Genomic DNA, 17274 nt, shown 5'->3' with positions numbered 1-17274 from the left:
GAAAATTCTACCTTGGACTCTCAGATTTTAAACTAACCACATTCAGGCTACCAGTGTAAAGTTTTAACACGCATCTTTGTTGCAATTTCTGTGGTAATGGGAACATTCAGCAAATTAAGTATATCGGTGCTTTATCTGGATCATAGACGAGAGTAGCATTTGTGAAAATATATTGTGCTCTCATCCTGATCTAAATTCAATGTGATTATCACAGTACAAGTGCTTCTTACTTGTTTGAAGTGTCAGGATGATGGTGCATTTCACAATTATTTTATTTTAATGGAACTAGTAATATTCATTTAAAACTCTTCCGTGAAATAACATTTAGCAGTTGAGGAACAAAATCTCCGTACAACATTATGACTGATATAACATGAGCCGATGCAGGGTATAAAAATTCTAAGTTTGTGTTGTTTATTATTGAGTCACAAATTCATGATACATTTTCCATTTTAACAGGAACAAATTAGTTTTCCAAATTCTAGAACCAGAACAAATTATTTGAGGATGTACAGAATTCAACCTGTTGTTTTACTTACAGTAGTTCTAATGAGGGATAAGCATCCTTCATTTATTAATAATTACCCTTTTACATATGGAAAAGTGATTGTAAAATCAATTTTAGTTCAGGACATTTGCTTCCGTACATACAGTAGTCCACACAATAACACTATTCAATTTACAGTTTCTTTCAGTTATAATATAGAATCCTTATGGCCCATATTTTAACAGATAAAAATGTATAACTTGCCCCACCAAAAATAAGCAAACATTGTAAATAGTTTTCATATAGGTTCTAAAAACAGCATCACTGGGAAGATTAGGCCTACCAAACAAGACAGAAAAATAAGCTAAACTGTAACACACGTTAGTCACCAAAGCAGCATTTCCCAGATCATCACGTAACATTGCTTTTTTTGATCAGAAAACAAGTAACATGCATCATAAATGCGTGTAACACAGGAGAGCCATTATTTGCTCATTTGGAGTGGAAATACTTATCTGCCAGCTGGAACAATTCTAATGCACGACTCTTGGTAAGGGCTATCTTTTTGGCCTGTCAGATTCATCAATGGCTGCTATCAGCTTCTGTCGAGCTTTTTTATTTATATGGGAGCCCAAGCAAACATTCACAAGGTTGGTCAGTTGCTTGGTTGAATATTCCTGCGGAAAGAAAACAGGTTGGATTACAGATAGAAAATAAATCACCAAACTTAGCAAAACAAATTCATAGAAATTGAAAAGATAATATGCTGACATAAAAGTTCAGTTTGTTAATGTTTAAAATTCTAACAGAAGCATAACCATTTTACAGGATGTGAACCCATTTGTTTTGAACATTTACACTATATTTAAAACTTTGCAGCTGTAAAAATATTTTTACGGGCATCAAAATGAAAATACTTTTTGCCTTTTATTCCTCCTTACCCGGTGTTCTTTAATCCACCTCTCCATGTCATTTTCAGTCAAATAATAGGCTTTAATGTAGGTTTCCACAAATTCCTTATCAGGAATTGGTCTGATGTCAGTCAGTTTCTCCAGCTTCATTAAAAACTGCTGAAAGTCCAGCTGCATCAAGGCACGTCCTTCATTGCTGCATTTTTTCACATTTGCATAGCTGTAGTGAAAAGGGAAGAAAACAGATACCTCTGTAAATGTAACAAATTAAAGATACTCCTACAAAATGATTACATTCAGTATTTCTTGCAGTAAAGTCTACATGCTGCTTGTACCTCAGCCTCTATCAGAACCAATTATCTGAAAATGATCTCTCGTGCCAAGTAGAGGCAATCTTCCAGCATTATTTTAGAAAGTTTAATTAGACAGACCAAAAGCGAGTTCTGTGGAACCCTTCTAAAAATTCTCAAATTGATGGATGTGCAGTGCTAAATATTAAAACATTGTTAAGTATTATTACAGTCTGACTTTTTCAGGAACTTATTTAGTACAAATCACCTTCATCAAGAATTTTTCTTGTCTGAAGGTACTTTCACTGGCAAGTGGCAATTTGATCTAACGCAAAGAAAGCTATTATGGAGGACTCATTTCACAGGAATCATAACTACTCTATTATAAAGCTAATTATCTCTGCAGTATCAGACAGATACTGCAGGGATAATTACCTATTTTGCATTGATACATTTTGTTATTAGCAGCTTGCAACTTGTAAGGAAATGAAATAGGAATAATAATTTGAATATTGTTTCTACTTAGGTTGACCAATGGCAGGATGCATCAACAAGTTCAATAAAGATAGGTTCAGCTCTTCTACAACATGACCAAATCAGTAGGTACTGAGGTGTAAGCATATGGATGTGTAGACTACAATGTCTGAAGAGATAGGAAGAAGGGTTGATACTGCACTGAAGGCAATGAAAAGGCACAGAAGCAGGCAAAGGGATGGATTTTCACCTCCCAGAAGAAAGGATTTAATGGTGACTTTCCACAAGCTGGTGGACATTTAAATTGCTGACACCTTGATCAGCTGGCACCACACATTATAGATGTTGAAACCATAATGAAATCCATCCAATTACTTAGTTTTTTATAAATTGTTTATAATGATTGCCTCAAAACAATTACAAATTACCTGTATTTTTAATGAATTTGCAATTACGTTTGGATTATAAATCCCTTGCTATTAGTCTTAAATGCACAATACTACTTTGAAATTCAACAGCTAATTATAAACAGATTGACTTGCAGTTTCAGATACGTTCTGAACCTCTTGATTAAACTAAAATATTGCAGTCAGTTGGTGCTAAATATTTCCTACACACAAACTGATAAATTGAAAATTATACACCCAATTGCTTATCAAATTAATGCTAACATTGGGATCAGTGGTGGCAGTCTTGCACGAGTCAGAGGTTGAATTCAAGGCACACTCCATGACATGGATACATAATCTCAAACAGAGCACTACTGAGGGAGGGGTCACAAGGATGCGTTTGTAAATTGAGTTTCTTCCTGCCCTTTTGGGTTGGTGTAAAGATCCCATGACATTTTGTGAAAAGCATTTATTCCTCAACTACCATTGATAAAACTGTTTAATTTGTCCTATCTCAATGCTGTTTGTTGGATCTTGCCGTGCAAAAAAATTGGTTCCACATTTTCTTCATGACAAGAGTGATTGCATTTCAGAGACCGTTCGGGATAACCTGACATTTAAAATTCAAGTTCTTTTTTCTTAAATTAAGGACTATTCAATGTGGTTGATTATATTTTCTCTAATCGAGTCAAATATTGCTCAACTTTGATTTACACGTAGGACTCTCTCATTTACTAAATCTGGACTGGATCAAACCAATGTCCCAGAGCTGAATGGATACTGGGCAAAATATAATTTCAAATCTGGATTGGGGTAGGGTAGTTAGGACTTAATTTATTAATATAGCCATACAGGGTAATAAAATGTTTACGTACACTGACATAAAAGTTAAGTTGAAGTGTAATTGTGCAGCTGGCAGGAAACGTCATGTCATCAGGAGAGAAGTTCAGGCAGAACAGGGGTGGGATTCTCCCAAAAAAATTATAAGTGTCGAATTTGTGTAAAAACTGGAGTAAATCCGGCTGGTTTTTTCAGCGGGATTTTCGAAATGAATCTCCCACACTCTGTACACTGCAGAGTGCACTAGTGTGGATCTTGCGGAAAATCTGTGGGCGGGGCCTATTTCCGCTGGAGAGGCCGGCAGCATAGTGCTGAGTGGGCCACTGAGCATGCACTGATCTGTCAGCGTTGAGACTTGTGGAGGTCATGGTGCCCAACGGGAAGCTCGCTAAATGGCCTCCGCTTGAGTCTCCCAGCCTGTTGCTGGGAGAATCCCCCCCCCCAGATTTTTCACTTTAATGGTTGGGATATCGCAGGAAGTGTACAAACAAATTTCTAAACTTTGCTGTCACTGGTAGTATAGGCTCAGAAAATTATCCTCAAAACTAATGAATTGCAACGGATCAAAGATATTATTCTGGTGGTGCAATTAATTATTACCAATTTGTAGTCTATAAAAAAAACTTCTGTCAGCACTACAAAATTCAAATAAAATTTGCAGTTTATAGGCTTAAACATATTGATCCTGAATTCTGCGAAGGGTCTGATCACCTGCGAAACCATGGCACAGAAACGGTCGATAATAGCCAGGCATGGAATTTATTTGAGGATTCTGCTGATTTTCTAAAACTGCATCAGGAGATTATGGGTAACTTTGCAGAAATTGAGTACCATTTTGAATTTCAGAAACAACTGCCAAAATACAACTTACCCTTCGACAATGGTTCTGTTAGCCAGCCGAATACAATGCTCCCAAAGAACATTAGAGACTTGCAGTGGTATGCGCACTCGTTTGGAAACCTCCGATAACTTCTTATTGAACTGTTCAAATTCCTGCAGTAACAGATGCCAGAATTATATATAAACACATCCTAGCTCAACATATCCACTTGTATTTTAATACCACTTTCAATGCATAAAGAAGTCGCAAGGCACTTTTAGGAGGTCCAAGGTTGAAAACAATACATATATAGAAATATTAGGAATGATTTGTCAATTAAATATATTTTGAGCAGAAAGTTAACAGGTGGAGAAGTGTGGAGTGTAAGTGGCTGAAGAAATCTCTATTAAAGGTGCATAGGGTTCAGACTCAAAGGAAGCAAGAGCTTGGAAAGTGAGGATGTGAGTGGGGAAACAGCCATGGGGCTGAAAGTGGTTACAGAGGAGGCCCACCTTGAAGGAAACAATGATAAAAGTTTTCAACTTGAGGTCCCGAAAAATAAGGAAAGAATGGAGGGATGAAGGTTTTGGTTGCAGATGGACAAAAGGTAGAGATGTGATCTTTGCAATCGAAAGGGTGTGGATTTGGAAGTTCTTCTTGGGGATGAATAGGAAATTACCAATGCAGACATCTTCCAAGTGTACAGCTGGAAGAAATGCTGTATCATCCAAGAATGGATGCAGGGCAAATAGTTCGTCAGCACAGAGGCAGCGAAAGGATTTAAATAGATGACAGATATAGAGCTAGGTGTCACTTGTGTGGAACAAATGTAAACTGGTCCCATGTCAGTGGATGATTTCAGCAAGGAGCAGTGTGCAGTTGAAGAGGGGGCCCCATTACAAACCTTGAAAGACTTAACCAGTGACAGTTCAAGAGTGGAAAAATATTGGCAGAGATGCTGTGGCTACAATCAGAAAGTTAAGAGTAGAATTAAATGCAAGCAGTCCCACCAAGTCAGACAATGGAGGATCGGTATTGGATGAATTGGTCAATCTTATCAAAGGCAGAAATGTCAAGGATAGATAATGTGCCTTGATCACATTTAAAAATAATATTGTTTATGACTTTGGTTGGTGCTATTTTTGGGCTGCGGGGTGTTTGAATTCTGATTGAAGGATTTCAAATAAGGAGTTGTGGTAGAAATGGCCACAGATCAGGGAAGCAGCAATATGCTCGAGAACTGGTCCGCTTGTTATCCCAGTGTCCTCATCTCCACAACAGTCATCCTGTGACTGGGACCTAGATCATTTAGTATTATCTTCCAATGCCACTCCGTCCATTTGCTTGAATTTGATGGGTGAAGCAACATGATCATTCCCTTTTTAAAAAGCAATACTCCCTCTTAACTGAATGAGTTCCAAATCAATTCCCTTTCCATTTTAATCAACTGTTATTCTCTTGTATTCTTATCCTTGTAGTCTTGAAAAACACCAAGTGACAAGAGGTGACAGGCCTTTGTCTTTTCTCTTGTAATCTTTCACACGATAATTTCCCAATCTAATTCATAGTGCTTGGGGAGTTGCCACAACTCTCATCTGCTCCCCTGGTTGGGAATGGTATATGGAAAAAAATGTCTTAAGGAAGATATTCACCCTCAAGGCAAACACAAGTTAAAAAATTATACTACTTTCGCAAGAAGTTACTAACATTTTTGTTTTTTGTGTTTTTACTTGACCCCAAGTTGAACTTTCAGAACAACTTTTAAATTAAGATCGCTACAAGAGAAATAAAAAGTACTTTATGGTAATGCAAGCTATTCTAAAATTGACACTCTAGAAAAAATTCAAAAGCAGGTATAAATATAGCAAAAACAGATTATTCAATTTTAATAATTTAAACACAGAATTTGGTTAACAAAACTCAAACAAATATAATTCCCACTGATTGCTCTCAATGTTGGTCATGATTGGGCCATCTAAATTACATGATCATGGAGCTATAGCACCAGGGGTGTCTCTTGGCAAAATAGATACTCAAAATGACACACTGGCAGGGCCCACCTGGCACACTAGCAGTGCTTACCAGACAGCCAAGCTGTGGCCACCTGGGCATCACCAGCGTGCCGCGAGCGATGCCAAGGAGTGGGGCCACAACAGATGAGGAATATGCAGAGGGGTGCTATGCAGGGGTGGATCAAGTCAGGGGTCATGATGAGGAGGGCATGTCAGGGATCAGGCAGGCGGACCCAACGGGAGGGTCCCAATGCCAGCAACCCATGCCAGAGAGGGGGTCTCCAACTGCACTGAGAGATCGGGGTACCCTTGTTGTGTCCAAGCACTCTGTGCTGGGGTCACTGGCATGTTTAGGCACCCCCCAACATTGCACCTCCCTACCCCCCGCCAGTGCCAGTGTAATTCGCCTAACTCTCTGAAAAGAATGACTGAGTGTGGGAGGATTGCGGTGCGGAGCACACCTGAGAGACCGATGCAGATCACTCCATTATTTATACCATTATGAGATTTAGCTTTATTTGGGCAGAATTTTGCCCATCTTCTCAGTATTTGCCCTGTCAAACTCTTTTAGAATCCTATATGTTTGAATGAGATCATCTCTCATTCTTCTAATTCCAATAAGTAAAGTCACAACCTGTTTTATCTTTCCTCATAAGACAATCCCTCCATCATCCCAGTGAACCTCCTCTAAGCTGCTTCCAATGAAATATTATCTTTCCTTAAATAAGAGGACCAAACTGCTCACAGTACTCCAGATGTGGTCTCACCAGCACCTTGTACAGTTGCTGCAAGAAATCCCGACTCATATACTCCAACTCCCTTGAAATAAGGGCTAACATTCCATTAGCCTTCCTGATTACCTGCTGCACGTGTGTGCTAGTTTTCTGTGTTTTATGCACCAGTATCGCCAAGTCCCTGTATGTTGCAGGTGTCTGCAGTTTTTCTCCATTTATATAACACTCTCTTTTGTTCTCCCTTCCAAAATGAACAACTTCACATTTTTCCACATTATACTCCATTTGCAAACTTTTTGCCCACTCACTTAACTTATCAATATCTCTTTGTAAACTGTTTGTATCCCTTTCACAACTTGCCTTTCCACCTATTTTTGTGTCATCTGCAAATTTGGCTACAGTACATTCACTTCCTTCCTCCAACTCATTAATATATATTGCAACCAGTTGCAGTCCCAGCACTAATCCCTGTGGATCTCACTGGTTGCAGGCGGCCAAACTGAAAAAGAAGCCATTATCTCCACCTACTATTTCCTGCCAATTCTCTATCCAGGCCAATATATTCCCCCCAACACTATGGGCTCTTATGACATAATTTTTCATGAGGTACCTTGTCAAACCCCTTTTGGAAGTCCAAATACAACACATCTACTGATTCCCTTCTTTCCTCTCAGGTTGAGACTTCCTCGAAAAACTGTAATAAATTAGCCAAACATGATATCCTTTTCATGAAGCTGTGCCGACTCCACTTGAATAGATTACGATTTTCCAAATGTGTTGCCAATACTTCCTTAATAAGTGATTCCAGCATTTTTGCAACAATAGATGATAGCATAATTGTCCTATTTGTCTTTTTGCCTCCCTCTCTTTTTGAATAGGCTATTCAGGCCCTGGCTTAATTTTCAGACCTTCTGATGTACCCTCACCGGAGGTACAGTCCTTGGTTTTGTGCGTTTTGTTTAATATTTAATGAATCATCTGTATATAGTATCTTTTTTGCAATCAAATCACTACAGCTTTCATCCTTGGTTTCATTAAAGCATTCTGCTTCAGAAATATTATAAGTTTGGACATGCAACAAAAATGCTGCATTAGATTAAAAAAAAATGAAATAAACTATTCCACAGGGATTACAGGGTTAAAGAGGTCAACAGAAAATTAATCCTCCTCTGAATATTTGGGATAAAGAATAAACATTGAAGTAATTTAAAGAAGAACTCATTTAAATTGCTATCTAATTTCAGCAACCACATTAAACAATTCCCATAGACTGTGGAAATTGATATAATTATATGCTCCAACCTACAGTGAGAGGTAAAGTAGATTATCTGGGCACTCATGTTTAAAAAAAAACACAGAATATTGAGTTATCCAGTGCTGAAAAACTTAATGAAGTGACATTCATTAACCTGTTTGTATGGTTAATTATTTGACTGAACTGCACTTGAATTTAATTCTTGTGATATTTCTGGTCATTCTAATTAATAAATACTTTATACTGGATAAGGGGAAAAGCTCCCTTTCTTTATGAGGTCAAAGCAAGTAAATACCATGTCTATAATCCTGCTAGGAATACCATGTCTATAATCCCAATTGTAAAGTGGGTTAAAAGCTATTCAGTTATACTGCAAATACTGGAGAGGAAAAATAGCAATTCCAAAAACAAATTCCTATATTCTGAAGAAGAGTCATTTGGTCTCGAAACATTAACTCTGCTTCTTTCTCCTTAGGAGCCTTTTCAGCACTTTGTTTTCATTTTACATCTCCAGTATCTGCATTATTTGCTTTTATATTCCTTTATTCTGTGCTATATAATAATTTAAAGAATTTTCTAACTATTTAATGGATAATACTTTGCCATAGTAACTATTTCCATTCTTTCAGTTACCTTAAGAAGAGAATCGATGTACACGTTGTGTTGTGACATAATTTCTTTGATATCCCATTTAACATTAGCCATAAGATGCAGCATCTGTTCATAATCAATGGCTTTGGCAGCCACAATCCAGTAAATTGGCTTGCGCAGCTCACTAGCAGTTGACACAGTCTATTTGATGTCAGACCAGAAGAGAAAAAAAGAGAAAAGAATAAGATGTCAACCACAACAAACAAACCAACTAAGCAAATTTTATTTTAAAATTAACCCAATTTTTTCCCCTACATCACAACTGCCATGTTAGCACTATGTTGAATAATTCAGTCCCTACCTGCGAATAAAACTGTTGCAAAAAAGGCTTCTTGGCTGAAGGCATCATGGCATCGAGATGTGGCTGCAGACATTCAAACTGATCAGCCAGAAACACCCTGTAAAAGACATTGGAGAGCATTTATCATGAAGTAATTTTTATACGCATTGCAAATATACCTCACCAAATGTCAACTGGAACAATACACTAAGGAACCAATGAAGTGGTTAAAGAGGCGTTGCCATCTGAGAGCTCAGGAGTCGTCCAGCTGTAGTCTACGAGAGGCTGGATAGACTGGGACTTTTTTCTCTGGAGCGTAGGAGGCTGAGGAGTGATCTTACAGAGGTCTATAAAATAATGAGGGATCAGCTCGATAGTCAATATCTTTTCCCAAAGGTAGGGGAGTCTAAAACTAGAGGGCATAGGTTTAAGGTGAGAGGGGAGAGATACAAAAGTGTCCAGAGAGGCAATTTTTTCACAAAGAGGGTGGTGAGTGTCTGGAACAAGCTGCCAGAGGTAGTAGTAGAGGCGGGTACAATTTTGTCTTTTAAAAAGCATTTAGATAGTTACATGGGTGCGATGGATATAGAAGGATATGGGCCAAATGTGGGCAATTGGGATTAGCTTAGGGTTTAAAAAAAAAGGAGCAACATGGGCAAGTTGGGCCGAAGGGCCTGTTTCCATGCTGTAAACCTCTATGACTCTATGCCGTAATTCTGCATCCAGTCAGGGCCTCATTGTGGGTTCTTTGTTTCTCTAAGCCAGTCTCAATTCGGCAAGTAGTGACCCTCTCTAAATTTGACTCTAATAGATTTTCCCCACAACAATCCATTAGGCTACCAGCAAGTCTTGAGAACTTGGAACAATTATAAATTATGCATTTTCCATGGCAACATCTCTACCAATCTGAGTCCACTTGCCAACCAACCAGCACTCTCTTCTCATACAATATAAATTGTTGCTTTTCCCTTTTAATGGTTTTCTTGTGAAGTGTCCTGCTGAGTGCAAGACAAAAAGCTTTGATGTCTCTTTTTTCAGCAATATATATATATACACACACACACATAATTTATCAAATGTAAAATAACTTATTAACAATATAGTATCTTGAGTGTAAAATAAGGTCTTAAGGCACTTTGTGCATTATTTGCAGAAAACTGGCCAATCCATGAAAGGAGGAGAGATTAGGAGGTAACCAAAAGATAAATGAAGAAATTAGAAAGAGAGGATTAAGCAGAGAATTTCAGAAAGTAGTCACTTTACCCAGTTAATATAAAAGCTTAACCATCAGGTGTTCATTACTACTTCAACACAGTGGTTAGCACTGCTGCTTCACAGCTCCAGGGTCCCGGGTTCGATTCCCGGCTCGGGTCACTGTCTGTGTGGAGTTTGCACATTCTCCTCGTGTTTGCGTGGGTTTCCTCCGGGTGCTCCGGTTTCCTCCCACAGTCCAAAGATGGGCGGGTTAGGTTGATTGGCCAGGTTAAAAAAATTGCCCCTGAGATGTGTAGGTTAGAGGGATTAGCGGGTAAATATGTGGGGGTAGGGCCTGGGTGGGATTGTGGTCGGTGCAGACTCGATGGGCCGAATGGCCTCCTTCTGCACTGTAGGGTTTCTATGAACACTAGGTCTCCAGTTAAGATGATTTCATTTAGTGCTTATCTTCAAAGTGCCGATATACACAATTGTATTGTCAAAAACTCATTAAAAAGATTAAACCAGAGCAGTATTAAAAATAATCCCAAAAATATCTTCCTCAATGGATACATTTCTGCCACAAAATGTTGATGAATCAGTGTCATGAAGTTTTTTTTAAGGACAGCTGCATGTAAAGGAAGTGGAATATACTGAAGCATGTAGGGAATGAGCAAGAAAGAAATTAAGTTATGCCATTCATTCAGGGCAAATCACAGGCAGACTTGATATCGTTTCTTGATCTGTTTCAATGATAGATATCCAATAATTCTGTAAGAACAATATATCATTTAATTGTAAATAACTGGTATATTATTTGGACTTCAGGACTTCTCTACAAAGAAAGAAAATAAAAATAATCTAAACTATTTAAATGTTGGTCAAAATTTATGGAGCAACTTACAAAGATTCTGTAGCCACTACCCTCTCTGCAAGACCGTATAATGTTTCAGTAGAATTTAAAACAACGAGATGACTCAAATGTGGGCTTGGAACCTTTTCTTTCCTTTCTTCTGTTGCTGTCAAGGGACCAGTGGTTTCAGGCGGTGCTTCCTACAGAAAGATCAAGTTGCATAATTATGAATACATCTACATTCATTTATATGGTGGTTTAAAGCATGAAAATAAAGGATCAAAAACTCTGGACAAACAAACAAGCTGGACAATGAAAAAACTGAGAAAAATTTGGGGGCAGTGCCTGTGGTGAACCATAGATGGTTACCACTATGGGTACTGAACCATAGATGGTTATCACTATGGGTACTTGTACATATGTTACTCTTGTTACTGTTGGGGTTAGGGTTGGGGTGTTCCACTTGTTAGCATTGTTCTGTGGTACACTCTGGTTGGCTCCGCCTTCCTATAGGAGTATAAAGGTCACTGCACTTCCTAGTGACCCTTTAGTCTGGGATTGTATTGTTAAGCAGTATGCTCTATTCTTGTTGCGAATAAAAGCCTTTATTCCCGGGTACGATCTAGCCTCCCGAGTGGATTAATCGCGCATCAGTGCCAAGGAGAGGACAGTTGACCCAAAGCAAGATTGAAGAGAACAACTTTTGTGCACTTCTGATATCGAAACGCTGCCAGCAAGATGCAGCAACTTCCAGAAAGTAAAATGGTCCAATCCAGTAGTAGAGCAACAACAATCTATACTTCCCCAATGCCGAATTAGATGGAAAGTCCAGAGGTCTATGGCTATATCTCACCTATGCAATAAAGCAAGGTGTTAGAAAAATTTGATGAAGAGACGACTAGGATTTGGAAGATGATTTACTGGGTAAGATAGCAGAAGCACAACCCAGTAATGATAGGGTGATAGGTTTATGGAAAAGGGCCTCATGTATAACATTCTAGATTAATTGAAGTTTGTTAGAGATGGGGGACATGAGGATAGCCTCAGATTCAATGTGAAAATGAAGAGTTTACGATATTTGTATGCATCTTTTGAGGATGAGGCTTTTTTGACTCATTTTGCAACCTTTCCCATAACACATAAAGTATCCAGACTAATCTTTGTTTAAAAATTCTAGAAGGTCTATGAAATATGTGGTTGCAGATGGCTGTGAAACATAAAAACCTGGGGCAGGGAGAGGGTTGGGTGGGAATAGCTTTACTAATGCTCAGCATCTCACAATGGTAACAATGTTGAGAATAGGAGGGGGTATGCATGCATGTGCATGTGAGAGTGTGAGAGAGAATGAGAACAAACCAAAAGCAAATGTCCTCGTAAGCTGTGGTACAAGATGTCGATGTTTGATGTTGCATCTGTACTACTGTCCCATATTCTTTAATTTGTGTAATTGAATTCCACTTGCTATTCATTTTATAGGAAGGTATTTCCTAGCTAAAGCTTTTCCCATACTCTTGGAGACATCTGTAAATTATCTTAACTACTCTGGGGAAACTCAAGTCATTGAGTTTGTTTAAAGTAGATTGACAGACTACTAAATACCAATGACAAAGGGATATGAGGTAGTGTAGGGAAAAGGCACTGAAGTGGATGATCAACCAGGATCATATTGAATGATGTTGCAGATTCAATGGGTGGAATGGCCTATACTTGTTCCTATGCTCCTTTGTTCTTAATATATTCTAATAAATGTAATACTCAGTTTATTGAAATACTTACTAAAATTATCAAAATACTTGACCACACATCTTCCTATCCCACTTCTTATAAGGACTTTATGCCATTTTGAGTTTATTGGTCTCTGTCGCATGTTTGAATGATGCAACCTTCCATACTAGCAGTTCTGACATGTATTTTTTCCACCACATGGTGGACAGGACCCTTGACCATGTCTGTTCATGACTTCCGTTCTCATCCCTCTCTCTTCCACCCAAAACTACAACAGGGTGCCCTTTGTCCCCTACAACAGCCTCAGCATTCAATGGACCATCCTTCACCATTTCCACCATTTCTAGCCTGATACCACCACCAAAACATCATCTTCCCTTTCAGCATTCCGAAGGACTGTTTCCTTGGTGATACTGTGCTTCACTCAATCGCCCTCATCAACCCAACAAAGAATGAGTGTCCACTTTGCGGAACCCCCGGTTCAGTCCACAATCATGAATTCCGAACTTCCAACCATCTAATTTTAATTCTCCAACTTGTGTGCATTCTGACCCTTCTGTTCTTGGTCTTTTGCAATATTCCAATGAAGCTTGCGCAAGCTTGAGGAACAGCACCTTTCAACTGAAACTTTACACCCCATTTTAAAGTTACTGGACTTGAGGCCCATGGAATGAGTAAAGCAGTGGCTACACAAATATGAAATTGGCTAAGGGCAGGAAGCAGAGAGTAGTTATGTTTTCAGATGAGAGAATAATATTGGGATTACTGCTCTTTTTGGTTCAGAGTAATGTTTAGAACTTAGATACACAGGGGATAATATACTTAAGAGTCTTTCAGCTGGGCCCCTAACAAGCTATTGGACTCATCACGGAGTTCAATAATTTTAGATTGGAATCTCTTCCCCATTTGTTTGGCTTTTATTTGAGAGTTTCTTTCTCTCTCGTTGTCTTTCCTTATTTCCTTTGCTTTTGAAGGACAAGCTACTCAAAATCCTGCCATTTACATCTTTGGACACATTTTTTGTTTCTTTGCTTATTGCATTTCCAGTGCCTTGCATTTTATTATTTAATCTCTCCTGCCTTCCACCGTATCACAGACTTTCTCACTTGTTCTTCCCACCCTGTCCCTTTGCATTTGCTCAAACCTGTTATCGTTCTAAGTTTTCCAAATTCTCATGGAGGGTCATGGACTTGAAATGTTAATTCTCTTTGTGTCTTCAAAGATACTGTCGGACTTGCAGAGAGTATTTCTAATATTTTATGTTTCAATTTCAGATTTCCCACATTATTTTGCTTAATTGCGGATGTACATTGCTCTTTTTCTCAACTAGATATTCCTCCAATCATAAGGCAATCCAATTCAACAGCTAAACAGTGACATGCATTTGCCATAGATCTAAAACTACAAGTGGCAGCATGGTCCAGTGGTTTCATAATAATCTTTTAAATTATAAGGTTGGAACAACCAGGCCTTTCTTTTCTCATTCTCGTTCCTAAGTATTATGCAGTGTAACAGGAGAAATGTAATGATGTGATCAGCTTTAGTATAAAATTATACATTTTTTTTGGAAAGTCATGAATAACGTGAAGAAGTGTTTAGAAGAGGGCATTTGCTGTCCTTATATCATTGTGGTATCAGGTTAGAATATTTTGGCCGTGATTTTTCCCCTGCCATTCCTTTCAGGCGTGTTCAGTCATGGGAGCAGAAAATATGAGAAGTGCAAAATTGCTTATTACATTGGCATGAAAGCAAAACATGAATTCCTCTCCCCCTGTCAGTGATGGGCCACATTTCCCCATGTTGAAAGTCAGGAACATCATTACACTGAAAATACACATTATCAAGCTTGTATGCCGGAATCATCCGCCTTCATCAAAAAAACCCATCCATGGTGGCATGATGGTAGAATGACGTGAAGTTGACTGATCTCCGATGGCATGCAGCTGGCGAGCAGACCTCCCAGGGATGCTCAGGTGAGTGCCAATGCTCTGGGGGAGGGTCATGCTCAGGTACTGCCCAGGCACTATAATGGCACCACGTGTAGTGCCTGCTTGATGTCCAGGCATTGGCAGGGGGTAGCTGGGTGAACTGGTTTACTCGCTGTGTACTGGGGGCAGCCTTTAAAAATGGCACCCTGGATCACAGTGGCCAAGTTGGTGGTGAGGCTGGCAAATCAGAATCCCTCCACCCTTGCCAGCAATATGTTGTGGGACCTGTGACTTGAAATTCCTCCCCTCCCCCCCCAAAGTCCTACATTATGTGGCAGAGACAGTTTGCCATTGCCAGCCTTTGCCAATATCGGGAAGAGTCACAACCTTCAAATTAACAGGAAAATTCAAGGAAAGCAAGGAAAGTAGGATATACAGGAAATAATTGGAGATGGCATATCAATTGTGCAGCACCGCACTAACATGGGAGTCAGTGATCCTGAAAGAAATCTGTAATATTCAGAAATCCCTGGTTATCACAACTAAGTTCAAGCATCAACAAGGAAAAGTGAAGGATGCATTGTAGATAAAGTGACATTTGGTGTGAGAAGGGATTCATGAGACCAGATGATGGTAGGTGTCTTCCATTCTAGCTAGCTAAGTTGACTAGTACTTTTGGCATCAAAACTGGAATAATGTATCAATAACTGGAGAATCTTTTAGATTTTGTATGCAATATGTATCTACATCATTTCAAATATATTTGGTTGGAATTGCTGCAATGGGTTGATATTAAAAAGAAATTCCCTCTCCAAGGTTTTTGCATGGTTCGCCAACTTATATAACCAAACTTTTCATGTAGTTTATCACATAAAATACAAATTTTAAAAACAATAGTGGCAGATTGCGAGCAAGTGGGCAGCCAATCGGCAAAGTGCACCAACTGCTTGTTCATCCTTCTGTGGAAAGCCTGTCCACTTTACCATAGCCAAAAGAGAAAATGTTGGAAAATCTCAGCAGGTCTGGCAGCATCTGTAAGGAGAGAAAAGAGCTGATGTTTTGAGTCCAAATGACCCTTTGTCAAAGCTAAAAGACATAGAAAATGGGAGATATTTATACTGCAGGTTGAGGGAATGAAAGATGAGTCATAGCCACAGAAACCAGGGGAAAAGGCTGCTAATGGCTGTTCACAGAGAGAATAAAGGGTGTGAATGGCCAAATGGCAGAGAAGCTGAAATCAGAGGGTAAACTGTGACAGATGAAGCTGTGTGTGTGTGTGTGTGTGTGTGTGTGTGTGTGTGTGTGTGTGTGGTGGGGGGGGGGGGGGAAGAATGGATGGGAGAAAGGTAAAATTTAGAAAAAGGGGGAAGGGGAAGCAAAGGGGGAGAAAAGGTAAGGCAAGGGAGGATAAAGTCGGGAGAAAAAGTGGGGAAGGGAAAGAAAAATTAAGAAAGACAATAAAGAAATAAAAAGGTAGAGAATAGTTAAAAAATAAATAAAATGAAAACAAAGGGGACGAGGCAAGGTAGAGCTAATCATCTGAAGTAGCTCTACCCCACCTCGAAGGCACTATAGAAACATAAGGCACTATATTCTAAGGCACTATAGGAACATCATCAAACAAAACATGACAAGACAGATAAGGTAACATTGGGGCAGATGAGACTTAAGAGGCATCTTAGAGGGAGGGACGGAGGAAGAAAAGTTTAGGGAGGGAATTCCAGAGATTAGCGCCAAGGAAACTGTAAATCGTGAAATAATTAAAATTAGTAATGCTCAATTCACCAGAATTGGAGTGTTGATATTTCAGAGTGTTATGGGGCTTGGGGAGATTACAGCAATAGGAAAGGGCAAGGCCATGGAGGGATTTGAAAACTTCTGGAAAAATTTTGGATGAGAATTTTAAAATCAGAGCATTGTTTAACCAGGAGCCAATGTAGATTAGCATGCACAGGAATGATGGGTGAACAAAACTTGGTGAGAATTATATCACAGGCAGCAGAGTTCCAGATAATTTGGGTAATTTGGGGCAGCACAGTGGCTAGCACTGCTGCCTCACAGCGCCAGGGACCTGGGTTCAATTCAGGCCTCCGGTCACTGTGCGGAGTTTGCACGTTCTCCCTGTGTCTACATGAGTTTCCTCTGGTTGCTCCGGTTTCCTCCCACAGTCCAAAGATGTGCGGATTAGGTAGATTGGCTATGCTAAATTGGCCCTAGGGGGATTAATAAGGTAGATGTATGGGGTTACGGGAATAGGGCCTGGGTGGGATTGTGGTCGGTACAGACTCGATGGGCCAAATGGCTTTCTTCTGTATTGCAGGGATTCTATTCTATGAACATGGAAGAGGGTTTCAGCAGATGAGTTGAGACAGCGTCAGGCAACATTACCAGATTAGAAATAGTCTTTGTTATGATTGTTATGATTATGATT

At 39.3% G+C, this 17274-nt stretch overlaps 1 protein-coding gene across 1 annotated transcript in view; it reads right to left on the bottom strand.

The window, feature by feature from the left end:
• Positions 1-393: 393 nt before the first annotated feature.
• The window catches only part of vps50 (VPS50 EARP/GARPII complex subunit), a 162592-nt gene continuing 145711 nt past the window's right edge, over positions 394-17274 (bottom strand). The window contains exons 23-28 of the mRNA XM_078237636.1: positions 11242-11390; positions 9165-9261; positions 8846-9004; positions 4263-4384; positions 1429-1618; positions 394-1164 (exon numbers count right to left, since the gene is read on the bottom strand). Of these exons, the coding sequence (XP_078093762.1) occupies positions 1045-1164; positions 1429-1618; positions 4263-4384; positions 8846-9004; positions 9165-9261; positions 11242-11390 (837 nt within the window). The 3' untranslated portion in view covers positions 394-1044. The remainder of the gene's footprint in view (positions 1165-1428; positions 1619-4262; positions 4385-8845; positions 9005-9164; positions 9262-11241; positions 11391-17274) is intronic.

Source organism: Mustelus asterias, chromosome 2 (genome assembly GCF_964213995.1).
Source record: "Mustelus asterias chromosome 2, sMusAst1.hap1.1, whole genome shotgun sequence".
Taxonomy (NCBI): Eukaryota; Metazoa; Chordata; class Chondrichthyes; order Carcharhiniformes; family Triakidae; genus Mustelus; species Mustelus asterias.
This window is presented reverse-complemented; position numbering and strand designations above follow the sequence as displayed.